This window comes from Nanorana parkeri, unplaced genomic scaffold, assembly GCF_000935625.1.
Source record: "Nanorana parkeri isolate BGI_ZX_2015 unplaced genomic scaffold, ASM93562v1 scaffold175, whole genome shotgun sequence".
In the NCBI taxonomy this organism is placed as follows: Eukaryota; Metazoa; Chordata; class Amphibia; order Anura; family Dicroglossidae; genus Nanorana; species Nanorana parkeri.
This window is the reverse complement of record NW_017306443.1, coordinates 171,388-196,792: the sequence shown is the minus strand read 5'-3', so window position 1 is coordinate 196,792 and position 25,405 is coordinate 171,388. Positions and strand designations below refer to the sequence as shown.

Genomic DNA, 25,405 nt, shown 5'->3' with positions numbered 1-25,405 from the left:
TGGTACCAACCTGTTGGCTCACCAAGTATAGAAGTAGATTACGCTTTTCTAATATTTTCTCAAGTAATCACTCGCAGTCCGACAGCAGAAATTCTGTTTTGTCATGGCCATCTGTTGGAAATCCAAGTGTAGTTTTTTTTTTAAACACGTTTCTGTTATTTAAATAGCAGTTGTGTGTACTGTTCATGTGCCTGGGACCCATTTGAAATAAAATAAGAAAAGCTATTGTGATTTGATTTACTTAAGAAGTAGAGCATGTACACTTACAAAGGGAACTTTAACCTATCTTATTAAATGAAGTGAAGCTGGACTGTCTTTAAAAAGGAACTCCAGGTAAAAATGTTATTAACCCTTGCAGTGGTGCTACCTCTGCCTAGGGTCAAAAATAACAGTTATATTCACCCGATCCTCCAAGCTGGATGGCGGTCTAAGAGCAAGCCAGCTCAGAGGATTGGGTGAGTAAAACTTTTTTCTTTTTGAGGCAAAAACGAGCACTTAACCCTTGCAGTACAGGGATAGCCACAGTGCAAGGGTTAATAATGTTTTTGCTCGGAGTTCTGCTTTAATCATCCAGTCATGTGCATTTCTCTTGCACATGATTGGATAGTCTTTGGAAAGTGAGTTTTTAAGTAGGCCTAAACTAGCTTTACCTCATTCACTAAGCTAAGTGAAAATGTATTTTACAAAGTGAAAATGCTTTACTCCTTTAGTAAATAAACCCCAAAGTGTATTAGCAGGGGCAACAAACTATAGAACAAAATATGAAATGATGGACTAATGTAGCTAGACTGCAGCACTCCAACAGTGGTGAAACTACAAATCCAGTCATGGATATGTCTCTGGAAGTCATGCCTGTGGCTGTCAGAGGGTTGCAAAGTCTTTAGGGACTTATGGCAGTTCTACAGCAGCTGGATACCCCTGCCCTAGAGTATTGTTTCACAAAAAGGGTAGGACTAGTGCCACTGATAATACCCATGCCCACTGAGTGAAACATGGGGAGGCATACATGCTCTCTATACCGGTGGCTCTAGCAGAAGCCTCTAGAGGTCATGTGAGCTCCAGTGGCCATTTTGGAGTTCTAGAGATTGCATGTTTCCTGTTTGGATCCAAATGCCATCATCTATGCAGGAGATTATTCAAACTGGTTTTCTTTAGGTCCCTATGTCAGTTAGCGGGAAACACCTCCATCAGTTCCAGAGGTGCTTTTTTCTTTTTTTATATATTTGGATTGCTTTTGCCACTGATTGCTAGTTCTATAGGGCAAGCCATTGATATCTTGTGATGGAAATTAAAAAAATGCACCCAGCAATTCACACTGGCTTTAAGGTACAACTAAAGGCTTCGGTATGACAGTTTAGATCCAGTGATTATGTCAACTAGAGTCAAATCCTCCTTCATTTGTGTCTCACATGCTCCCGCTCCCAGACACTGGAGGAGGATTTCAATAAAAAAGACAGGGCTGTCAATCTAGAAAGCAGTGTGCAGGACTAGATGTGGTCAGGTACTGATTAACAAGCTACAGACTTGAGAATTAGCAAGGGCAATGCTTATAGCCATGTCCCTTGCACTGTATCGCAAGCAGGCAAAGCCTACACAAGAGAGGCAAATCTGGTCTGAATTCAGGTGCAGTGCAACATCCTTGCCACACCATTGCATGAAGTTGCATTAGGTGGACTTCACTGGCAGACTCAACAGGTATCTGTGGGACTTTGTCGGGAAAACTGTGCAGATGTATTTATAATTAAGTGCTACAGCACTTTTTTTTTATGGAGGACCATAGTTCTACTTTAAGCATTGTGTTATTTTAGCTTAGTGCCAGGACAAGACTGTCCAGTAATGCTAGAGCTTACCATTAAAGATCATTACCGTTGCAGGTGGGTGGTGCGTGTTGTAGTTGTTGCTGTACAGGTAGTATTTGGACAGTACTTGAGTTGTGATAGAGGTATGCAATTAGGGATGCACCAATACCGATACTAGTACTCACCCAAATGCTCCTGATGCCTGTCCCGATACCAGAACTTCCGGTATCAGAAAGCCAGGCGGCGAGTCATTACACGCTGCCCGGCTTCCTGATTGGCCAGGAAGCCGTCTCCATGCTCCCTTGTCACTTGGTCTATGCTTTTTGCTCCTCTCTGTCTATGGAGGGAGCCATGGTTGTCACACAGGCTGGATTTCAAACATGTCTGCCTTACTTCATATTTATTATATGGTTAATTGATTGGACTACACAACAAAGATGAGCTTTATTTTCAGATCATAGAAAGTGATAAGGACTCAGCATTTCTGGCAAGATCAACATGTATTTTCTGTACTTGCTGAAATTGTTCTTAGTCTGAAAAGTTTAAAGGAATGCAATCACCACATCTAATGCCTGGAAAGCTGCACTATATCACATTTTTGTTTTTGGGCTTAGATAATCTTTAACTGCCATTTTTTTCCCCAAATTACTATAATTCTACAGATGTCTAATCCACCATTAAACATTGAGAATCTGATAGCATTATTCTGCAAATATGTTTTTGAATTTCCCTCAACACAAACACCATTCATATTAATATTTATTTCTATTCCCTAGATGAAATCGTTATCATATTATGTGAAAACAAGTCAGCTGTGAAGATCCTACTCCCTCCATACAATCTGCCATGTTCCGTGGCTCTCTCCAGAAGCTGTGTTTGTCTTCATGAAGATTCCTAATCTTGGTAATGTGATGAATAAATTTGAGGTCCTTGGAGTTGTCGGTGAAGGTAAGTTGTGAGCATGACTACTGAATAAATAATGCCAAACAGGATAGGAAAACTATAAGGGCTTATTCATACTATAGCATTACGACGGGATTGCTTAGTGACACCCCAATACACCCCAAGGCATGTTGGAGGTACACTTGCACACAGTTAAACATATTGCAGGATTTTGCAGGCGCATAGTATAATTATTAAAGGCAAACTATTAGTTTAATTTTTAAAAGCATCCTCACTTAACAGGAAATAGGCATGCACACACACAAATACACACTCACACACACACACGTAAACCTTTTATACAGGGTGCACTTATGACACTGAAGTCACATTGCATTCCTTTCAAACTAATTCTCCTTTATTAAAATTCTCTATGGAGCTGTACAGGGAAGGTGGTATGAGTCACTGTTCTGACGCATACACTTCTGTGTGTAAATTTCAGCATAAGCGACTGAGCACTGTACACAACTGGCTTTCTACAACAGTGGTACAGAGGAGTCCTTGTAAAACATGTAAAAAGGTGCTTAAGTATATGTAGCAACATCTCTTTTTTGCTCCACTTTGGTCTGCTAAATATACTAGTAAAAGTGTTTTGTTTACCTGTTCATTAAGTGCATAAATACTTGTTGGTTTTGCCAAAAAGCTTGTGAGCTGATAATTTCTCGTGTTCTCTGCCTGTGCCCAATGGACATGGGTTACGGAGATGAGTAGGTGGGGAGATGATGAGGAGAGGTCTATGTGTTCCTTGTAATCCATCAGAAATGCAGTAGGCAGCGCTGACACCACTTTCTTTGGAATTCAGAGCTGTTTGTATTGTCAAAAATAAGTAGAAGCATACATACTATTTCTGGCAGATCAACAGTTATTTTTCTGTACTTGCAACAGGTTTAAAGGGATAAAACATGGACAAAGGTTTGTTTGTTTGTTCCAAAGATGTACTAAATATGTTTTTTTTGTCTTGACATATGCTTTAAAGTCTCAGCTTCTGACTTCAAAGGAGAGTATAAAGTAGTGTAGGGACCCTGCCATAATTTAGTGTTATAGCTGGGCTGTGGCCAACCTGATCTCTGGATGTTGTTGCGACTATTGTTTACTTCTACTTGTTGCTGGGGAGTGCTCCAGTAGATAGAGGAAGAAACAATGTTTTGAGTTATGAATATGTATTTTTCTCTGGCCAACAACTAGGAGGCTAGTAATGCATTGTTGGAGGATATAAATATGTAGGGTGACCTTGGAGGAAGGGGGGGTGGGGGGCTGCCATGGAGAGCTTTGCCTGCTGCTTGGGGAGGCTACTGCAGAGGATGTCCTGTGCCTGGGGTCCTGAAGACTTTTTGCTGTCCTGCTAAGGCATACATCCTGAGGAAGCTGAGCAGGAAGATGGCTTCCTGTAGGGAGCATGTTAGGAGGAGGCTTCTGTAATTAAGAGTGTCCTGCATGGCAGGGTAGAAGCTGCTAACAGTGGAAATTGCAAGAAGTCCTCACTGTTAATATGCCTGTGCCAACTATTATTATAGTAGAAGAAAAGTCCAAAGCTGTATTTTTACTTGTTTTCAGTTATCATGTGCCCTAACCCTGTCTCCTGGAGATTATTGAGCTAAAGAAATGCTCTAAACTGGCACCCAATTTTATTTTACCCACAACAATGCCCTGAGAGTTGAAATCCTAGCCCACTAGGGGGTAGTAGGGGGCAAGGGGGTGTTACAATATGAATATAAAATATTTTCTATCTCTGGCTCCTACACTATGGCTCCTTCAGAGGTTTTAATAACAGACAGCATTGCCTGAATGGAGATTCCTACTACAGCGCCCTTTCTTTAGCTAACCAGGAGTTTTCTTGGAATCATTTTGATGTATAAAATTTTTATTTGTAAAACAAACATATACTACACAAATATTGGTTGAGAAGCTTATGGACTTAAAAAAAAAATTAAAATTGACCCAATGCTATTGGTGTCATTTCCTGATTGGCTAGGCAGTGTGACGGGCAGTCTTACTGACTTAAAGTGACACTAAGCTCAGGAGTTAAATGTTAATAGTGTATTCAAGTACCTTACCTATTAATACAAATGTCTCTTTTTTGTGTATCACTCAGCTGTAGATCCTCAAATCATGTTTGAATTGGTGCTGACACTGTCCTTCCTTCTGGAGAGTAGCTACTTTTGTTCCCCATGGTCCCTTTGTGTGTTGTAAAGTAGCCACCACTCCAAAGCCTGCTCCCGTGATGGACCACAATCCCAATACAAATTATTATATGTGAGATTGTATTCCATCACGGGAGCAAGCTTGGAGCAGTGGCTACTTTACTATCATTCAGAGATGATTTGAGGATCTACAGCTGAGCGATGTAGAAATAATTTTTGTTAATAGGGTACTTGAATGCAATTTTAAGGTTTAACTCCTGAGTTTAGTGTCACATTAAATTGGAGGATAGGGCCGGACCAAATATTGCTGTAATAGAGCATATTAGTTAAGAGAAATTCCATCATGCTGTGGAAGAAATCTGCAAATATGTGTAGATAGTGCTTAATGCTTTCAATTCATTTATAATATAGGTTTAGTCGTTATAGACAGGATTTAATTGACACTAATTGGCTTCCTTACATCCCTAAATGCTCCTGTTAAGTATAGGTACGTGTAATATCTGACCAGTGACCTTATCTTTAACAACTGGGAGCAGGAAAATTTAAACTGTTTACCACAGTGATTAGACTCAAGATGTCATTTTGAAGGTTACAGCAAACTTCAAATATGTTATTATGGCATGCCATTTCCATTTCCTGTTTTAAATGCATTGGGCTCACTTATAAACCATTTCTAATTTAGTGTATCTACACCACACTGAACATAGATGTGGCAGCAACAAAAGGCAAGCAGGCAATTCACTCACCTGTCACTAGCTTTGACCTTAGAAAGTAAATTGATTAAGTGAGATACACTCTCTCATTTTATCTGAAGGTTTATATGTGTACACTTTACTTTGTTTTAGTGTTCCAATCTGATTTTGTCGCCTTCTTTGCAATTTTCTTTAGGCGCTTATGGAGTGGTACTTAAATGTCGACACAAGGTAAGAAAGATTGATTAGATTGAATTTTTCTGTACTGTTGCAAGTAAGCCACTTGGCAAATAGGAAAGCAATGAGCAAGCTTTTGCCAGGAATGAAATGATTAATGGTAATACAGGCAAAAATTTGCAGTTATACTCAGTTTCTTTCTTCTTCCTAAACTCCTGCCCCCCTCCTTCCTTTCTCTTCTTACTCTTTGTATTATGGTCCTGTACTATGTTACTACTATCTTTCCCCAGCTCCCACCACCTCCACAACCCCTCTAGCTAATATTACATTTTATCCTTTGCCCATTTATTGCAAAGGTGCGGTGTATAACCCCTAGGAGGACAAACCAACTCTAAAAAAGTTATATTGTTTTTCTAAGTTACTCACTGTTTACCTTCTTAATGCTAATGCATTATTGTTTTCAGTATCATATGTATTTCAAAAACTATTGTCAATCCACTTGTAAAACAAATATTGAAATAAAAATGTTACACTTATAATAGAATTATCCAGCTAGATATCTACAAAGATAGTTAAGCCGTGTATACACGCTTACATTTTCCGTGTTCCACCTGCGGGCTGAACAAAGAAAACATAACAGATTCCTCCATCAAGGCTTATGAGCGTTGATGGACGAATCTCCCACTGTTTCCATTGTATGCCACCAGCCGCTGTCAGAATACCTTAACAAAGCTAGCAGCTGATTGGCTCCCAGCTTCGTTCGGCCAAGAATTTTCCAGCTAATGGGTGCCCATTCTGTGAAATTTGCACCATGTATAACCAGCTTTACACATTTAAAAAGAATGTAGCTAGACAAACATGCAATGCTTGCTTGTGTTCCCAATATGCTTAACGGGCAGTTCAATTTTCGAATACAGAGACCTTCTGCATGAACCTTTCTTGGCTTTGCTGTTAAATGTAGGAAATATATGTATGTTACTTAAAACCATATTTATCATATACATTTAAATATGTTAGGGCACCTATTGATGTAGCTCCCACCTTCAATTTCACTTCCATTGTATCATATAAGTAGTAACTTTTCATAGTTTACAGACTTTATTTTGTATATTTAAATGTAAGAAAAAAAACCCAAATATCTCAGTTTTGGGTGGCCATTGATACCTTGAAATACTTACAGTGTCTTCTGTTTGATTGAGATTTAATTAGTCATATCTAAAAGCCCTAAAGTAAACATGATCTTTGTTTATGGAGGCCAAAGCAACAGGTTTTTTTTTTCCCCCCCACACACACACCAGCAGTACATACTCACCGTTTTATCACTTTCTTGTAACTCTGTTCAGCAGCGGAGAGCAGAAGAAGTCACACAGAGTAATCTACAAGTGATTTAAGTTCTAGCTTATACAGAGCAATAGACCATCCTTGTGTGACAGTTTTGGTGCTTGGGTGCTTGGTCATTGGCCCAGCACTGTCACATGAATTGGGTCACAAACATTTTCTTTAACTGAGTAGTCACTTCACTGCAGTTGGTCTCTCCAATAATTTATATTAATTAAAATTAATTGTTGTGTGTCAACATTTATTGATGCAAACCAAGAATTTTTATAGGTATATCTTGCCAATGGGGAGCAGCATATATTTTGCCTTGCCAGCAACAAATTACAGCTAAAACATAATTCATGGTTGGAGTTAGCAGAAGCAGTGACATGCCCTGAGTGTTGCTGGTGTATATGACAGGTGTACTTTCAGCTGCATTTGTAACAGTGTAGAATTATGAAGTTTTCTAACATATCAGCCAATACAAATGTAACCTTTTCAAAGTGAAGCCAGGTTGTCAGTGTAGTGGAGAAGTCACTGAGATCTCACCAGTACTATGTGAAAGGTACACAGTAATGCAGTCTAAGATTTTCTCACCTTTATGTTTATCTCAAAGGGCACAACAATTTAAAAAGGAACACAGAAGTACCAAACCCCTGGTTTTGGTTCCAACTTCGCTATGTAGACAGGATTTTAGACAGCTGTATTAGATAAAGGGCAGCAGCAGGCACAAGTTAAAGTGGACCCATCATTAGAATTTACACGGTGGGCACAAACAGTATAAGCATAACCAAATGACATGATAATTTTGAGTAAAAAGGAACTTAGATGGGTACTAGGGAGATGTGCGTTTACTGATTTTGTCTCCACAGAAACATTATTTCTAGATTGTTTTAGAGCAGGCTTCTTAAACTTTTTAATCTGAGGACCCAAAATTGTTACTGCAGTAGGACCCAAAAAGAGAATTTTTACCAAAATAGGAGCAAAGCCATACAAAGACAAATTGGCAATGGCTGTATAATAATAATGAAAAACCCACACATACATGAAAACATGGGTGCAAGCTTGGTGATGAGTGCGGGAAAGAGTGGGGTTCAGATGTGGTATTAAGACAAGAGGGGAGAATGGGGGTCTGCAGCCTTGGTGGATTATGATCTTTTGTAGCCTGGTTTTTAAAGATTGCGAGTAGGTTGTCAATTTTTTCAGCACAATGTACTTTCATGCCACACCTTTCTGCTAAAATAAATGAACTCCCATGAACAAGCACGGGAGTTATGTCATTTTAGCCAATCAAAATGGCCGAAGATCCTGAACCTGGAAGAAGACTGAGTAAATATGTTGGCGCCGGCAAAGGACGACAGGAGGTTAGTTTAGTTTAGGAAGGCCTCTTACACTGCTTTGGGGTGGGACTGCAGTTACTAGTCACATAATTCTGTACTATGCACAGGGCATTCCCCAGTACAGTGAGCTCAACGTGAGGTCAGTGGCAGTGTCAACTTCAGAACTCTCACCATTTGGCTAGGATGCAGGACGTGAATTGGCAGTATTTGTTGCAAAATGTTTTTGTTTAAAATAAACCACTTGTCAAAACGATCAGTATATTCAGAGATACAACCACCTGAATTTATATGCAGATTTTGCCTTTTCCTGGAAAAGTAAAACTTAGTTCTTCCCCACGCACACACCTATGGAAAATTTGGAGCTAGGCAGGGGGGAGCTTAAGCTTGCCATTTCTTGTAAGGGTCCATTTATACTATTGCGATGCGCACATTGATGCAATGTGATGCCATTCATTCTGGCACCTCAACTCACCTTTCCAGTGCAGTTGTGTGTGTTGAGGTGTGCTGCACTACCACAAATGCTGCATGCATGATTTTTGGTACATTAGCCCACCACGCGCATTCATTTACTTTACCCCGGTTGACCAGGGAGGTGTTTATCGGCCTTAAAAAGATTTCTTATGGATTTTGATGATTGTTTCTCTTGACTCATTGATTATATGACATGCTGTGTTCACTAAACATAACATTTGCTTATGATTTATTTTCAGCAAAAGCTAAGTTTGAACTGCACCTGTAATAATGTTTATTTGTTTCTATTGCACATGCACTCAATGTATTGAAGTCTTTAGGGAAAGTAAAGGATGCCTGTGTTGCTCGGCAGCATTTGGACAGATCTGCCATATATTTAATTGATTTCAATAGCACATAAATTGCGGGATTAGTCGTGGATGGAGGTGATGTGAAGTGATGCCATCACAAAAAGTGGCTAATGAAGGAAAGGCAATTCTGAACAATAAATTTTGAGGCCTGGTTAGAAATGCTCCTACACACAACTTGCTGTTGCCCTTATTATTAATAGTTGAGTAGAATGCCCTATTAAAGTAGACACCTCTTCATAGTCCTTTGCTCCTACCCAACTTAATGCTTTGGCAGAAACATGTAAATACACCTTCTCAGCCTACAGATACAGTCCTCCAAAGGAACACATTTAGGAGGTTCTGGGGTTTCTGTACTCACTCAAATCATCCATACAGGAATGTTTCAAATGGTAAGACAACTCTCAAACAAAACAGGCCTCACTTGCTGGGTACCCAGAATTGGCTCAATGTTTAGAAATAAAGGCCTCTAAACCAAAAGGTGAAAAAGACTAAACATGCCTTAAATTGTTCACAGTTTGTTCAAACAAAAACAGCCAATGCTTTTGGGGGGGGCAACAACACTCGTCCTTCATCAGGGCTACAAGACAGACATAGTGCATAATGAAGGAAAACTCAATAATGATAAATCGCGTGACAAGTTATATTTAAAAAAAAACTTATATGTATCTGAAAAAAGCCAAATTCTGACCAAACTATAATGTAATTGATACATTCTCACATAGGAAAAACTCGTTGTATATTTTAGATTGCAAGCTCTCGCAGGCTGTGCCCATCTTACCATCTTGTCTTGATTTGTATTGTAACTGTCTTCCTTATACTGTAAAGTGATTCACAAACTGTTGGCACTATATAAATCCTGAATAATAATAATAATATAGGATTACAATGAAATTCATATAACATAAAAAACATTGGGGTTAATAACAGTCTTAAAAAAGCTATGTGATAACATTGCTAATGAATTAAACATCTGCATGAGTATCAAAATGAAAAATAATAAAGTAGTCCTGGCCATGACCATTTATTGCCTAAGATGGACACGTGTGTCTAAGAGCACTGACTAGGGGAGCACTGGGAACATTTGTTCTTGGAGTAAAAAAAAATCAACACTCCCTCTTCTTTTGGGCTAAAAAAAACATGCAGCAACAAAGTATGCCACAGTGATAGATGACAGTTGTAAAAGGCGGGTGTTGTCTTAAAGGACCTGGTTTATTGTCAGATACCTAAAAATGGAGGATTGCAAGGGATCAATTGTACTTTATGAGCAGAACAAGATGACAGCTGCTTTTTGAAAATAATATAGACTTTATGTAGATAAAATATAATTTCTTCATCCCAAATAGTCTTTTTATGCAGTTTCCTTAAACAAATGGCATACTTTTATTCTTCTAGCATTGACTTCCTTTGCAGCTCTCTGCATTCGATCACATAACATGTGACGGCCGCTAAAGAAGTTGATGCTGGTTGAATTCCCTCTGCCAGGTGCTGTGATCGCCCCCAACCCAGTTGTTTTAAGTCTCTGCTGTAGCAATTCGATAACTGCTGCTCACTCTAGAAATAGAGTAGGTGTTTTATGGTCATTGTTCTAGTTGCTAATAATATTTTAGTCTTCAAGGTTAAATGCACTTTAAATATTTAGCAGTGGACTAACTGATAGGGATGTGAAATTTGGAGCTCAAAAGAAATGTTAGATCCGCGCATGGGATGATGTTACAAGAGATGCTAACACCAAAACCTGATTCCAACAGGCTACCATCATTATTTAGATATTTGCTCTTAGCATTATCTGTCAGGGCTGGTTGTACACATCAGGAGAACCGAGGGAGTTGTTTGTGTGTCATAAAGTTGACTCATAGTGAGTAACCCACCACCTTGTTTTCCAATGGAATACGCTGCCCGTCCATACTGACTGTGTAAGAGACTGGAGGATATAGATACTGTGTAAACATATTTATACTTTGGCTGCACATTGGCTGCTGTGTTAACCCTGTATTATTCTTTAATCAGTATTTTTTTTTTAGCTTTAGACATATGCCACAAGGAAATATTGTGTCATGAGGTGTCATGGGGCAGACCTAACCAGTTCAACTGCCAATAATAGTAACAAAAGGGTCTCTAGTGTGTACTGTATCTTATATCACCTAGCAATTAGTATAAAACACAATAGAATCTGTAACATTGTAGTGTTTGGTAATAATTTTTTGTAAATCCTTTATTTGTGGAAGACACAGATATAATTAGCAGTGCTGTAGTGCATCACCTGCACTCAATATGGTGCTTATAGACCATAAAGTTTATGCGGTGCTTTGAAGTAATAACACGAATGGCGCCGCACGCATTTAAAAATGGATGAGGAGGTCACCAGCACTCCCAAAGTGTGAGTGCTGGTGACTTCCTCATCCACTACAGATATAATTAGGTCAACATACAGATAAAAGTGCTACTAACATTAATAAAATGTTACCATATCTAATAGGGATGCACTGATACCAAGTACCTTATTCGGTACATGTACAAGTACAGATATTTTTCGAGCTCCAAGACTAGACTAGAGAAAAATTCAAAACTTAGGAGGCAGCTGTCATTTGTAAGGAGCACACAGAGCTCCTGGGATTTGTACATCTCTGTTTTAATGTGTGATTTTGTTTTTATAAATATATACAAAGTGATGCACTGATACCATTTTTGCAAGTACAAGTACTGATACTTGCCGAGTACTTACAAGTACTGATACATTTATGTTTATTGTCATGTGACAGTTTTTCTAAAACAATACAGACTAATGATTTCAGGACAGTGGTGGAGTGCCAGAGCCAGGTCCCAGCTGCAACCGCTACAACCATGGTAGTTCTCGTGAAAATGCCAAGTATCTGCACTGGTATCTGAATTGGTATTGGTGCATCCCTAATATCTAATAAAGAACTGTATAAGTTGACAACTCTGGTGTGGTTTTCATTAATGTAATAGATGGTAGACAACTAGACATACATCCCGGTTCTTTTTATTATTATAAATGTCCTCTAGAGACATTAAGTGGAAAGGGAAAACTAACTCATCATCAAAGAGGAGAAAAGTATACTCCAAGTAAAAGGAAAGAGGGTAAAAATAAGAAGGAAAAAATATGATAGAGAAAAAAAGGGTGCAGAGGTGTAGGCAGCAGGGATGTAAGGGAAAGGTGATCAGGGTTTCAGGTTTGCCAGCTGACCACCCAGAGGGTAGGTAGGCATTATGATGTTTCCATGCCATGGGATCCCTCAGTTCCTATGTCCAAAGTCAGGGCCCTATATTCCCAAGAGCAGACAAGTGTTTGGTAGTAATATCAAGAATTCCCATTAAATGGATTTTAGTACAATCTGGATTGTGAGCGAGAACCATTACAGCAAATAGCATGTGACATTGGAAACAGACATGGAATCATTTTTTTCACATGACTCCCAGTTGTGACTGCATGGAAACGTACCACAGGGAATCTCATATACACTCAATAGCAGTTTTTTTAAATTATTTATATGGCCCAAATTGACCCCTATCTGATATAATGTTGCTTTAAAGATAATAACAGCTAATTGCAGGGTATCTAAAATGTGACTTTAAGGACCTGCTTGAACCTATAATAATATAGCTTATGATCTATTGAAAGTGAATCTAGCACATATAGGTAGTTATGTCATATCATTTCTGATCCTTATATACTGTACTGAGTAAATACCTGACTGCCGCACTAGCATTCTACTAGAAAGGATGCTGAAACTACATAAAGTATCTTTGATGTAGGTTGGTTTGGCAATGATATAATTTTACACTCTTCTGACTACACTGCATTGCTGAATTACTAAATGGAATTGGTTGCTGTGAGTGATTTCACTATATTGCTTTATGAAGAATGCTACCAGATAGAGACATACATGGTTTTATGGGCCTTTTGTATGTCTTTTGTCATGGAAAAAAACCCATAAAAAATGCAGTTACATGTAAAAGAAGGCAGTAGATGCCCAGGGCATGGAGCAGTAAACCGAACATTAGGACTGGTCCACTAAAGCCTTCGGAAAACCAACACTTCAAGAGTTTCAATCTCCTGGGTCCTCCACTGTTCTCACTGCTTCTTTTCTCTGACCTTATGTCACTACTGTATCCTGTAATGGGTGGAGGTTAGAGGAACCAGGCAGTGGAGTGGTGGACCCAGGAGATTAACATTTCCAGGAGAGTTAGTTTCCCATCCGACCTTGTAGGACCAGTTGTAGTGGTTAACATGGTTTTCAGTGGCACGGGCCCTGGGCAAGGTGAGTGTTTAGTGCCTTCTTTTACTTGTAGCAGCACTTACAAAAAAAAACAAAACAAGGTTGCTTAAGGTTGACATTTTTCTTTTTCTCCTTAAAACCAACAATTAGATTCAGACGTAGATCAGAGTAGGTCTGATACTGATTTGTGACTGAGGATAGCTATAACTAACTCCAGGCATAATTATTTTTAGCCCTTGCCATAGGGCTGCCAGCCCCAAACCGCCCCCCCCCCCCCTTCCTGCACGGGTTAAGTGCTTGTCTTCATCTAGGGAAGTTATACTCACCTGATATAGTCCATATACCCACCGCACCCACTCACTTACCGGTAGTCCAATGTGATAAGATGGGTGCTACGGTTGTCGGCGGATGGCAACCGCCTCGTCATATGAACAAAAGCATGGACACCGCCACTCCAATAGCTGATCAAGTATGTCTATTTATTAACGTACATGCTGCATAGCAAACACACTCAATGCAACGTTTCGGGGTCGCAAAGGGTTCCTTCATCAGGCAGAAACATGTGTGAAGGGGACCCTTTGTGGCCCGAAACGTTGCATTGAGTGTATTTGCTACGCAGCACGTACATTAATAAATAGACATACTTGATACTTGATCAGCTACTGGAGTGCCGGTGTCCATACTTTAGTTTGTTATATTCACTTGGCCCTCGGAGCTGGCTGGCTGTTAGACCAGTCCCTGCTGCCTTGCTCCCCTCCACTCCAGGAGTCATCATGTCCTATACAGTGAATAGGACATGAGGACCCCAAGGTACATTCCATTGCTGGAGCAAAGGAGGAGACAGGCGGCAGGGACTGGAGTAGAAGCCAGCCAGCTCTGAGGTTCAGGTTAGTATATTTTTTTATTTTTGTCCCTAGACAAAAGTTAGCACTTAATTACAGAGCAGGGATAGCCCCACTGCAAGGGGTAAGAATAATTATGCCTGGGGTTCTTCTTTCAGCTCAAGTTAGAATGTTAATATATGTGGTGTTTTGTGTTTTGAGTAATTTTGCTTTTAACAACTACTTGAAGCAATTATATTGTTGAAAAGTCAGTTTATGATTATGTCTTTTAGGAGTATATGTAAGTGGCATCTAGTGTGGTAGAATCTGAACAAGATGCCTTGCAGGCTAGAATTTGCATATGCAAGTAATTACAAAGCCGGTTCTGCTCTTCACAACATGAATTTATAGGCACACCACCGAGTATTAGCTAACTGTAAAGGGAACCTGTCAGGAGGAAAACATGGAGCTGCCATTGCCAGTTTTTGAAGATCTGAGCTTCTGTATGTCTGAACTGCATAGCTAAAATGTGTGGAGAGGCCTTTAGTTATTGTCCCTGGAAACCCTGACAAAGAGCAGTTACAGCAAATAGTTGTTGGTATTGTCCTATTTGGGTAGTTAGACGTAACCTACAAAGTCCTTTTCTTCTTCTGTATTTGCACTTTTAAACAGATAATCTGCAATAAAAATAAAGCTTGAAAGTAAAGACAGAAGATGACAATCTGTTTTGGACCAGATTGAGTAACTATTTGATGGCTGTGGGTCCTTCTAATTGCCTCTGTCCACTGTCTTGTGGGTGCTGATGTCTTATAGTCTTATTCAGTGTGCGTCATAACAATATTGGTGCCTTAAAGGCAAATTCCACCTTTTATATAAAAAAAAAGAAACTAATAATAATAATAATAATGAATGCACACTTCTTCATAAAAGAAACAAATGTGCATTTAGTATTATTTTCGCATTGGTGCGAGTAAATCTTTGCAACCATGATCAATAAATCACGTGTGCAATGTTCTGGCTCCTGCAGACTCTTCCTCCTTTCCATTGGTACAGACATTCAGTAACATGGACAGGAGAAGGATTGACGTCAACACACTTGTATTCCACTGATAAATAGACCCCATCATTTCCATTTTTGAAGTCAAATTTGTGTTCCAATTCATGCTAAAAATAAGTTCTGTGAAAAATAGTTCTTACATTTTTAGCTAACTCTTTGGAGCAACATTTATATGTATAGGAACATGTAACAAATATGAAGCAGTTGTTATCGCAATTTGGCTACAAAATTGGAAAAACACTTTAAAACGCAACTACAACCTCCTATCCCTTACAGCCAAGGAAGGTGCCATCTTAGCCTCTATTTGGATTGCAGTTGCCTTTAGATTCCTCCAAGAGTCCTAGGTATTCCTGTTCAGATGCGACCGCTGTACCCATTCAAGTAAATGACAGAGTCACAGCAGCTGCGTCTCCATGTAGTCCGCATGTAATCATACATGGTCCTTGGTTTGTGATAGGTGATTTTCCCTGAACACAGGTTAGATGCAGTCCGCATATAATCGTACATGGTACTTGGTTTGTGACATATGATTTTCCCTGAACGCAGGTTAGATACAGTCTGCATGTAATCGTACATGGTACTTGGTTTGTGATATATGATTTTCCCTGAACGCAGGTTAGATACAGTCTGCATGTAATCGTACATGGTACTTGGTTTGTGATATATGATTTTCCCTGAACGCAGGTTAGATACAGTCTGCATGTAATCGTACATGGTTCTTGGTTTGTGATAGGTGCTTTTCCCTGAATGCAGGTTTGATGTAGTCTGCATGTAATCGTACATGGTACTTTGTTTGTAATAGATGATTTTCCCTGAACGCAGGTTAGATACAGTCTGCTTGTAATCGTACATGGTTCTTGGTTTGTGATAGGTGATTTTCCCTGAATGCAGGTTTGATGTAGTCTGCATGTAATCGTACATGGTACTTTGTTTGTAATAGAGGATTTTCTCTGAACGCAGGTTAGATACAGTCTGCATGTAATCGTACAGGGTACTTGGTTTGTGATAAATGATTTTCCGTGAACGCAGGTTAGATGCATCCAGGCCCAATCTTCTCAACGGGGACACCTGGCACTCCTGCTCCAAGAATCCCTAGGCTCTTTCCTCAGGAATGCCAGAATGCCCCGTGTAAATATAGCCTAAAAGTGACTGTTTTGGGAGACATTACATTGGTGAGTAAAGTTCCTCTTTAAACCATGTGAATAAAGGGTGTCCATTATAAGCACCTGTAGCATTGCTATAGTTTCCCAACGCTGTCATTTTTTGTCGGTCAGCTTGATCTGCATGTAAATGTGGAGAGAAATATAATGACACACGGAAAGAAAGGAATTCAGATACTAAATACTATCATTATGTGTATTACCAGCATACAATTACCTGAGCACAATCCTTTTTTTTATTATAGTAGTCCTTTAAGTTCTTCTTTTGACATTTCAATGTCTGTATTAAGTCTATGAGAGTACTATTCCTAATAGCTAATTTTGCTCATTCTACACGCTGTGGCAGATTTCATGTGGCGGGAAGCATATGCAGGAACCTATGAGTATTTCAGAAAGGTAATCAATGGGCACGCAGATAACATATGTTAATAGTACAGATGCAGTACTGACACATCGTGCAGGGCTGGGAGTTTTTGTGCTGAGGCAGCAACACGTGTGTACATCAACGCCACCGTTCAGTCTCTGACCTAGTGTACCCATTAATATACAAATAGCACAGATAAGACGGGTTGCCTGCAGTTATAACATGAATGTTACATGAATATTTACATACTGGTATTAGTATAACTTGACATGGTCAGGAGAGGAAAGAACACTGGCAGGGCTTGAACTGTATGTAAATTGTATCATATTGGGGAAAAATACATTTAAATGGTGAATGAAGCAGATTGTAATAAATGAACAATAAAGAGTTAATCTCTAAATGAGGAGCATTCCGCATTTACACCTTATATTGTATAGTGCAGGCAGGCACAGGATAGCTTGTCTGACGAATCTAAACCAAAAAAATAACAGTTTGTTTTAAGCGCAACTCCGTGGAATACAAAAATTAACCCTTGCAGTGGGCCCCACCCTTCCACTGCTCATTTTGTCTAGGAGTATGGGAAGAAGCACGAACATTCCTTTATTCCTCATGCTTTTTGAACAGTGTTACATTCCTCAGACGGTGAGTTGTAGTTCACAAGGCAGGTCTGTGACACTGGTGACACAAAGTGCATGTTCACAGAGCTGAGTGAAATGCTGTGCAAGAGTGGTGCAGACCTGGACGATCCGGGGTTCTCCTGGGACAGCGCAATTGTGCACAATTGCACACAGCGATTGTCGCGCGGTCCCATTCATTTCAGTGGGGTTACATCCATGCGGCAATCGCAGAAAAAAGGTACAAGTACCTTTTTTTACGACGCGCGGCTGTTTTCGTGTTCGGCTCCACTGGCGGAATCGTGGCGGGAAACCACACAATCCGCCCGGCATGACTGTGGTGCCATTAGAAAATAATGGCACCGCCAGAGCATGCGCGGTGGTGGGCAACTCAGTGACCGCACGGCAATCTGTGTGGTATCGTGCATGATTGCCCCATGGTCACAGATCGCCCAGGTGTGAACCTGGCCTCAAAGGGGCGTAAGGCAACGTATGGATGTTTAAAAGAACATACATATGCAACAGGCCAGAGCATATCCTTCAGTAATCTTTTGGTCCATGGCCATGACTGACTTAGTGTAGCGCATACTCTGGTCATTTTACTTGAAGAGATCATACTGCTAAGATTATATTTCAGTTGTCCCTGGCAAGTGTGCCTGGCTTATCGCTTGTTTATTAGTGTATGCATTCAGCTTTTGCTGATTTTTCAGGCCCATTTCCAGAGTCTTTCCCCTCAAACTCTGTTTCTATAGTAACCATCTGGGATTGCCACCAAGTTTAATGCTGCTAAATGTTTTCATACAACTGAACTGCATTATTCTTGCCTTAAGTCAGAAATACCTGAAGAACATTTCAGTTTGACTTCTAGCAAATCAGTGTGTTCATTACATAGGTAAGCTCGCTTGCTAGCTGTCAATTAAAAAATACTATATTTTCATTATCTTTCTCTTTTACTTTTCTTGCTACAAATCTCTTTTGAACCGTTGCACATACGTCAACTTGGTGCAGGTTATAAGTTTACACTAATGTTCAGAAATGTCCAATCAAATCCTTATCCCATTCATTGGCTCCTAGGCGACAGCGTTTTCAAGTGTGAAAACGTTTATTTCTTGCTACACGTTTTTGCGTGCATTAAGTCGCACGTTTTTGCGAGCAGATTATGTGCACGTTGGTGTAAATGGGCAAACGCATAATATGTGTGCAAAAATAATTTCATTGCACGTTTCCAAGTGTTTCCTGTTGAGTCTATGGGGACAAAAGACTCTGGAATCTGCTAAAAAGAATGTCATGTACTTTTTCAGTGACAGGTGATTTGCTTATTGCGACAAAACGCTCAGGTGTGAACAGGACCATAGGAATTAATGGGATTTTTTTTGTAAAGCATTTTGTCGCGCTTATTCAGCTGTGACAAAACGTAAGTGTGAACCAGGCCTAAACCCTGGTGAAGGGGGAGTGTTGTTGCCTCTGAAACACATTGGCTGTTTTTATTGGCCTGTTTAGTTTAGGAGCTGCCTTGCTAGTGCCAGTGATATTATTTGCAAAGTTTCCTGCATCTAGACAATTTGAGTGAGCGCAGAAACCCCAGCGCCTCCTAAATGTGTTCCTTTTAAGTTTGCATTATACCAGTTCACTGTGTTGTCAGAAACTTGTGCTGAGGGTAACATGTGCGCAGTTATAGCTGATCTTTTGACTTTTTAATTTTTTTTTTTGATAGACAGTGTAAGGGCTAAAATGCCTACTAGGATTTGCTGGCTGTGCCCCCACTGGGAAGATTCCCCCTCTTTCTTTGGAATGATGAGAAATTCAAAATTTTGTCACTGGAAAAGAGGGTGAGAGAACTTGTGTAACTGGGACACCTGAAACAACTAAGATAAACATTTCTTTCACTTTTATTTCTCACTTCCTGTTGGGTGGGAGAGGAACTGCAGATGCATCTGTGACTGGGAGTGAGCTCAGATTCAGACCAAACCTGAGCTTCTCCGAAACCAGAAGCTACATGAAGCCACCCACTCAATCAGCTGCAGGCCGTAGTATTCCCTACCCTGAAGTTTCACAAAGTGTTGTGCTGACTTCATTGACCATATATGGCTGCATGACCATATTAGGTCAGCGTCATTGGCCAAATATAGCCACGTGGCCATATAAGGTCAAGGACGTCACTGCATCCTGTGCCTATGTGAAGCTGCATGTGGGAAATCCCTCAGTCACAGTTGATTGAGCCGCAGCGGAAGGAGCTACCTTCTGTATTTTGGAGGAGCTCAGGTTTGGTCTGGCTTTGGTCCAAACTTGAGAGCATGCTTGAGGCCCCGTTCACACCAGGGCGTTTCATCGGCGTTTTTTTTGCGCTGAAACGCATGCAAATTAAAATCCCATGTACTCCTATGGGGGCCATTCATGTAAACGCGCTGGAAAAATACACCTGATGTTTAAATTAGTCCCTGAGCTTCTTTTGTGGCACTTATTAACCCTGTGAAAAAAAAATAAACAAAAAAGATCTGCGCCAGTGATAATACACAAAAAGGTGAAAAAGACATACTAAGCACTAAATTATATCTGATATAATACAAAATATTTATGCAATAATGTGCCGAGCTGAAAAAACAATCAAATATAAACAGTGAAAAATACAACAATGATTATAGGCTGAACTCAAACCACATAACATACACAGTGAAAGTCCAAAACGAATCAAATGATGCAGTGCAGAACACGAATCAAACAATGCGATGCAATGTGTACAAACAACATGCGCAGTCCTCCAAAGCAGACTTTATAGTGTGCAGGACAACAGACTGTTTGATAATCCTTCACCTCAACCAAGTGAATGCTCAAATTACAAAAGAGTGCTCACCTGGGTCTGTGGACCCACAGAGTAGGTCTCAAGCACGTTTTCCCTTCTAAAGCTGGCCATACACCTTACAATTATCTGCAAATGTTCTGTGGTCCGATGGAAAAGGTGCAACAGATTCCTCCATCTACACTTAACTGTGTGGATGGAGTAATCTCCACCTGGGCCAATCTGTTGCACTTTTTCCATCTGACCACAGAAAATCTGCAGATAAATTGTAAGGTGTGTGGGCAGCTTTAAGAGGGGAAGGGAGGCCCGCAGTACCAGCGTAAAATAGATCCTTTCAGGTCATAGATAAGCTCATCAGATCGAGAAGAAACAAAGCAAAAGACACATAGTGCATACTATCCAAAAATATACAATTTATTAGATAAAAACAAGTACTCACACAATGGCAAGAAATAGCCAGCATAAAAGATTCCCGCGAGGGATTCCCTCAACGTGCTTGAGTACAGCAGATGCAATACAGCTCCCGTCTGTCTGGCTCCACTGAAGTGATGACGTCAGATGCTCCTCCCTACGTACGTTACGTCCAGTGCGACTTCATCAGGGGTCTCACTTATTAGCCTGTTTTGCTCCATAGACTTCAATGGAAACCCACCGATCAGCGCGTTTTTGCGCTTTTTTAACGCTTTTTGGCAGCTGATACTGATTTTCATTGGACAACTGAAAACGAGCTAAAAATGCACCTTAAAAAGCAAGTATACAAAAGTATAATTTAGCAGTTTAATAACAACAGTATTTATTACATGCAACAGGCCACTAGACTAAACCAATATGGTTTAATAAAACTGTAAAACAACACGTCAAGGACAAGAGAGCGACATTTATAAAATATAAGACGGAAGGGACGGCATTGGCGTTCCTTAACTACAAAGAATGTAACAAAAAATGCAAACTAGAAATCCGGGCAGCTAAAACTGAGTGCGAAAAGCATATCGCCGCAGATAGTAAAAAGAACCCCAAAAAATTTTACCAATATATTAACAGTAAAAAGGTGAGAAAGGAGCAGATAGGCCCAATAAAGGATGGAAGCGGGAAGCTAGTCACAAACGACAAGGAGAGGGCCGAGGCGCTGAACGCTTTTTTCTCCTCAGTATACACTCGGGAGGGAAACGGGTTTGACACACATGATAAAACTCCCAGTTTAACTCAAAATATACCCCAGTGGTTGACAGAAACCGGGATACAACAAAGACTTAAAATGCTCAATGCAAACAAAGCAGTGGGTCCGGATAACCTGCACCCCAAGGTACTTAAGGAATTAAGCCAGGTTATAACTAGACCATTAATCCTCATTTTTAAGGACTCCTTTTTTTTTTTTGAAAAATCTTTTTATTCATTTTGCTTTTTCTTAAGGGACCGTAATATACAGGGGTACGGGTACTCCTAGAATGAGATCCTAATAGGTTGGACTTGATGGACTAATGTCTTTATTCAACCTCAAATACTATGTAACTATGTAACTTCTGAATTACCTAGTCTTAAAGTGCAACTGTATCCAAAACGTTTTTTTTTTCGGTTTTGGATACAGTGAATAGGAATTGGAACACATCTCTGGTTTTTATTGCTGTCTGCATCTCCATCAGGGAGATTCACCCTCTCTATTTGTCCTGGTGACTTTTATCGGTGAAAGTGAAAGAAAATCCCAAATTTTTAATTGTCATCAGAACAGGAATAGAGGGGAAATCTTCCTAGGGGCACACTAGTTCTGACCACCGGGGATTTCACAAACCTAAAAAAAGAGTTTTGTCTCCAGTTCTACTTTATTAGGTAATTAAATGGTGGTAAAACCCTGAATGAGTCTAATTACAAACTTCATCACCTGCTGAACTTGTGTAGTGAGCGAGTGTTCATGAGTAACCCTAGTCACAAAGCCATCTAGTGACATGGTCATTTTGCATTAAAGGGTAATTTAACCATTGCATGTTTTTGCATATATCTACTGCTAGCAAGCAGTAGATATATGCAAAAACATTTTTAAAAAAAAAAACCTTTTAAAAAGGGTTAATACCTACCTGTGTCTTCGCCGTGCGCTCCCGTCCGAACATCTGAAGAGTCTCGGGTGGCCGCAAAGGATCTTGGGGCGGGCGCATGCGCACTTCAGATGTTCGGCCTGAAGAGAAGGAGAGACACAAGGTAAGTCTATGGAGCAGCGTGCACCCGCACAGACACCGTGGGACATCAGAGAAGAGGAGGACAGAAGAGTCAGCGCTGGATCGGAGACCCTCACCCAGCTCTGGAGGGACAGCTGAAAAGGACAGGAAAGAAGATTGGATTAAGAAACATCATTTAAAGGAGAACTATGGGGTTAAGGCTTTTCCCCATAGTTCTCCTTAGGTTAACGGGAGGACACAAACTAGCGTCCTCCCGTCACCCTAGGCTCAGTATACCGCAGGCTGCTGCTCGCGGTATACTGAGACGCCGCAGCTGAAGCGGATCCGCCGGGATCCGCCCAGCTACGTTGGTGACAGCTGGCTCTGCCTATCTAGAGGCAGAGCCAGCAGTACCCGCCCCCTGCCCAGTCTAATCCGCCAGTCAGCGCTGGCGGATCGGAGCGGGGAGGGGGAATCAAGCCCCTCCCCTGTCATGGCAGAGAGCCGTGACAGGATCGAGAGGTGAGCGAACGCCGGTATGTGTTCGCTCACCTACCGATCTACTGAGCCGACCTGTGACAGTCTCATTGTCACAGGTCGGCTAGAACTATGAGGTGAGTGAAAAGCACTCACTTCATAGTTCTCCTTTAAGGTAAGTCCCTACAGCAGGATCGGGAGGGGGAAATTGTTTTTTACTTTAATGTTTACAAAATGATCGCAGTCTGCTCTTCAGAATTGTTTTTGCAGGGATCATAGATAAAAACGTGATCACACATTCTTTGATAAATAAAAGGCATCCTGATTTGCAATAGATTGCCACTGTTATTGGCAGTCGCTTGTTGAACAAATCTCAGACAAGGTAGCCATTTTTTTACCACAAGAAGGGTGTTGTTTTTTTTTTTAAGAGTGGCATTATATACAAATTTTTATTTAAAGTGGAACTCCAGGCTTTTGAAAAGTTATCCTACCCCCCGCACTGCAAGGGTTAGGTACTTGTTTTGTCTAGGGAGCCACAATAAAGAAGAAACACTCAACTGATCCTCGGTCTTGTCTGGCTGCTAGACTGTTCCCCTGGGCTCCGGCAGTCTAAGGATCTGTGACGTGATCATGTCTAATACACTATGGGGTCTATTCACCAAGCTGCCGAGGTGAAAAGCATTGGGACATTACTATTGGCTATTTCAATTGGCAAATGCCAATAGTAAACTAGCATTGTTCCTGTCCTCTGCTGATGGACCTGATGGGGAACTGCAGCAGAAGGCGGGTACAATGCTAGTTTACTATTGGCTATTGCAAATTGAAATAGCCAATAGTAATGTCCCAATGCTTTTCAATGTGAAACATCTTTTTTTTTTTTTTCTATTCTGACATCGGCCGAAGCTACGGCCAGATCCTTCGGCAGCTTCGTGAATAGACCCCTATATTAGACATAAAGACACCAAAGGACATACCACAGCTGGAGCGGATGGGGTTTATTTGTTTTACTTTCACCCATAGACCTAAATGAGCAGTGTACACTTGCAGTGTGGGGATAGCTCTGCTGCAAGCGTTAACTTTTCACATTCCTGGAGTTCTTCTTTTAAGCAGGTTCACATCATATCAATTTCCTAACCGATTTTACCAGTGAAGCTTGATGGATCCTAATAAGCGTGCAATCAACTTAATTCCAATTTATATATATATATTCGCAAGATTATGATATTTGGTTTCACTGGAATGTCAGGATGTTGTTGAGAGCATGATTAGCTGTCACCTTGCAATGCTCTGTTCTTGGCCTCTGGCAAATTCTTACTAGAGATGTTTAGCAGAGTGCTGACAATACACTTAGCTCAATCCAGATTTAGCTTCTGATGCAGTTGGGAAGTTTCGGGGTTGCGTGCTATGATCCTAATAGTCAGCCCTCGTTGTGTTTACTGTATACATCACGCAGCAATTTCATCATAGCCTTGTTGAGTGTTTTTGTCATCCCACTTGAAAGACTATTCATGCTTTTTTTATTTGACAGTGTAAATAGAAAGAAGCATAAAAGGGCGAGACAGTATCGTAGCGATTAACAAAGAAGTTTTGAGGTTAAATTAACAAGTAATTCTACCAGAAGAATTAGTGTACGTTATTAGTGTAAGTCATTTAAATATTTACAGGGCTATTCACAAAAGGGTGAAGAGTTTGGAGAAGGCATGAGAAATGAACAATGAGAAAAAAGTGCAGGGACGCACTGGGGGCCCAGCAACCAAAAATGCACGCTGGGACCCCAGTGCATCCCCCAAACCAAAAATAGTCAAACTAGAAAAAAGTGGTACATGCATGAATCTATAACCAGCCTTTATAGCAGGGAGCACAATGGGAAGGCTTACAACAATACAAAACACAAAAATTCCCCAGCCCCAACCTGCCAGCCAGCCTGCAACCAAACAAGTAGCCCTGTCAACAGTATGCGTTAAAATCAGAGGTTTTAGTTGCACAAACTTTTGGCCAAAAATATGTAGAAGCCACACTGCCGCGCCAAGGCACCTCTGCAAAGGGTGGTCCTAACTCTATGTATCTGAGTCTCCAAGTGTGAGCATATTAATGAAGTCGATAGATTGCATGCAGGTGTACCTGGAGGTAGCCTACTCCTCCTAATAAGGTGCAAGCTCCTGCCTTCTGCAAACTCTTCACCCTTTTGTGAATAGCCCTGTAAGTGTTTGATGTTGCTGAGGTCATCACCTTGTTCCACAGCACGAAGGGGGTAATGTTTTAAAAGGTAGGTTGTTTTTTGGGTTTTGGAAAGCAGCAAGTGTATCAGGGCTGACTTGTTGCAAACTGAATTTTTAGAAAAAAACCCATAACATTGTAGTTTGAATTTTTGTTCAAATATATATATATATACAGGGTTTGAAAAATTTGGCGGTGTCTCACCAGTCAGTCAAAAATTTCACCAGTCAGCATGACCTGACTATAGCCTTGCAATATATGTTAAAAAATTTTGGGGACAGATA

General features: G+C 40.5%; 1 protein-coding gene across 1 annotated transcript in view; it reads left to right on the top strand.

Annotated features, from left to right (window-relative positions):
* Window positions 1-25,405, top strand: part of CDKL5 (cyclin dependent kinase like 5) — a 275,410-nt gene that overhangs the window by 116,683 nt on the left and 133,322 nt on the right. Inside the window, exons 3-4 of the mRNA XM_018554842.1 lie at window positions 2,576-2,747; window positions 5,771-5,805. Of these exons, the coding sequence (XP_018410344.1) occupies window positions 2,684-2,747; window positions 5,771-5,805 (99 nt within the window). The 5' untranslated portion in view covers window positions 2,576-2,683. The remainder of the gene's footprint in view (window positions 1-2,575; window positions 2,748-5,770; window positions 5,806-25,405) is intronic.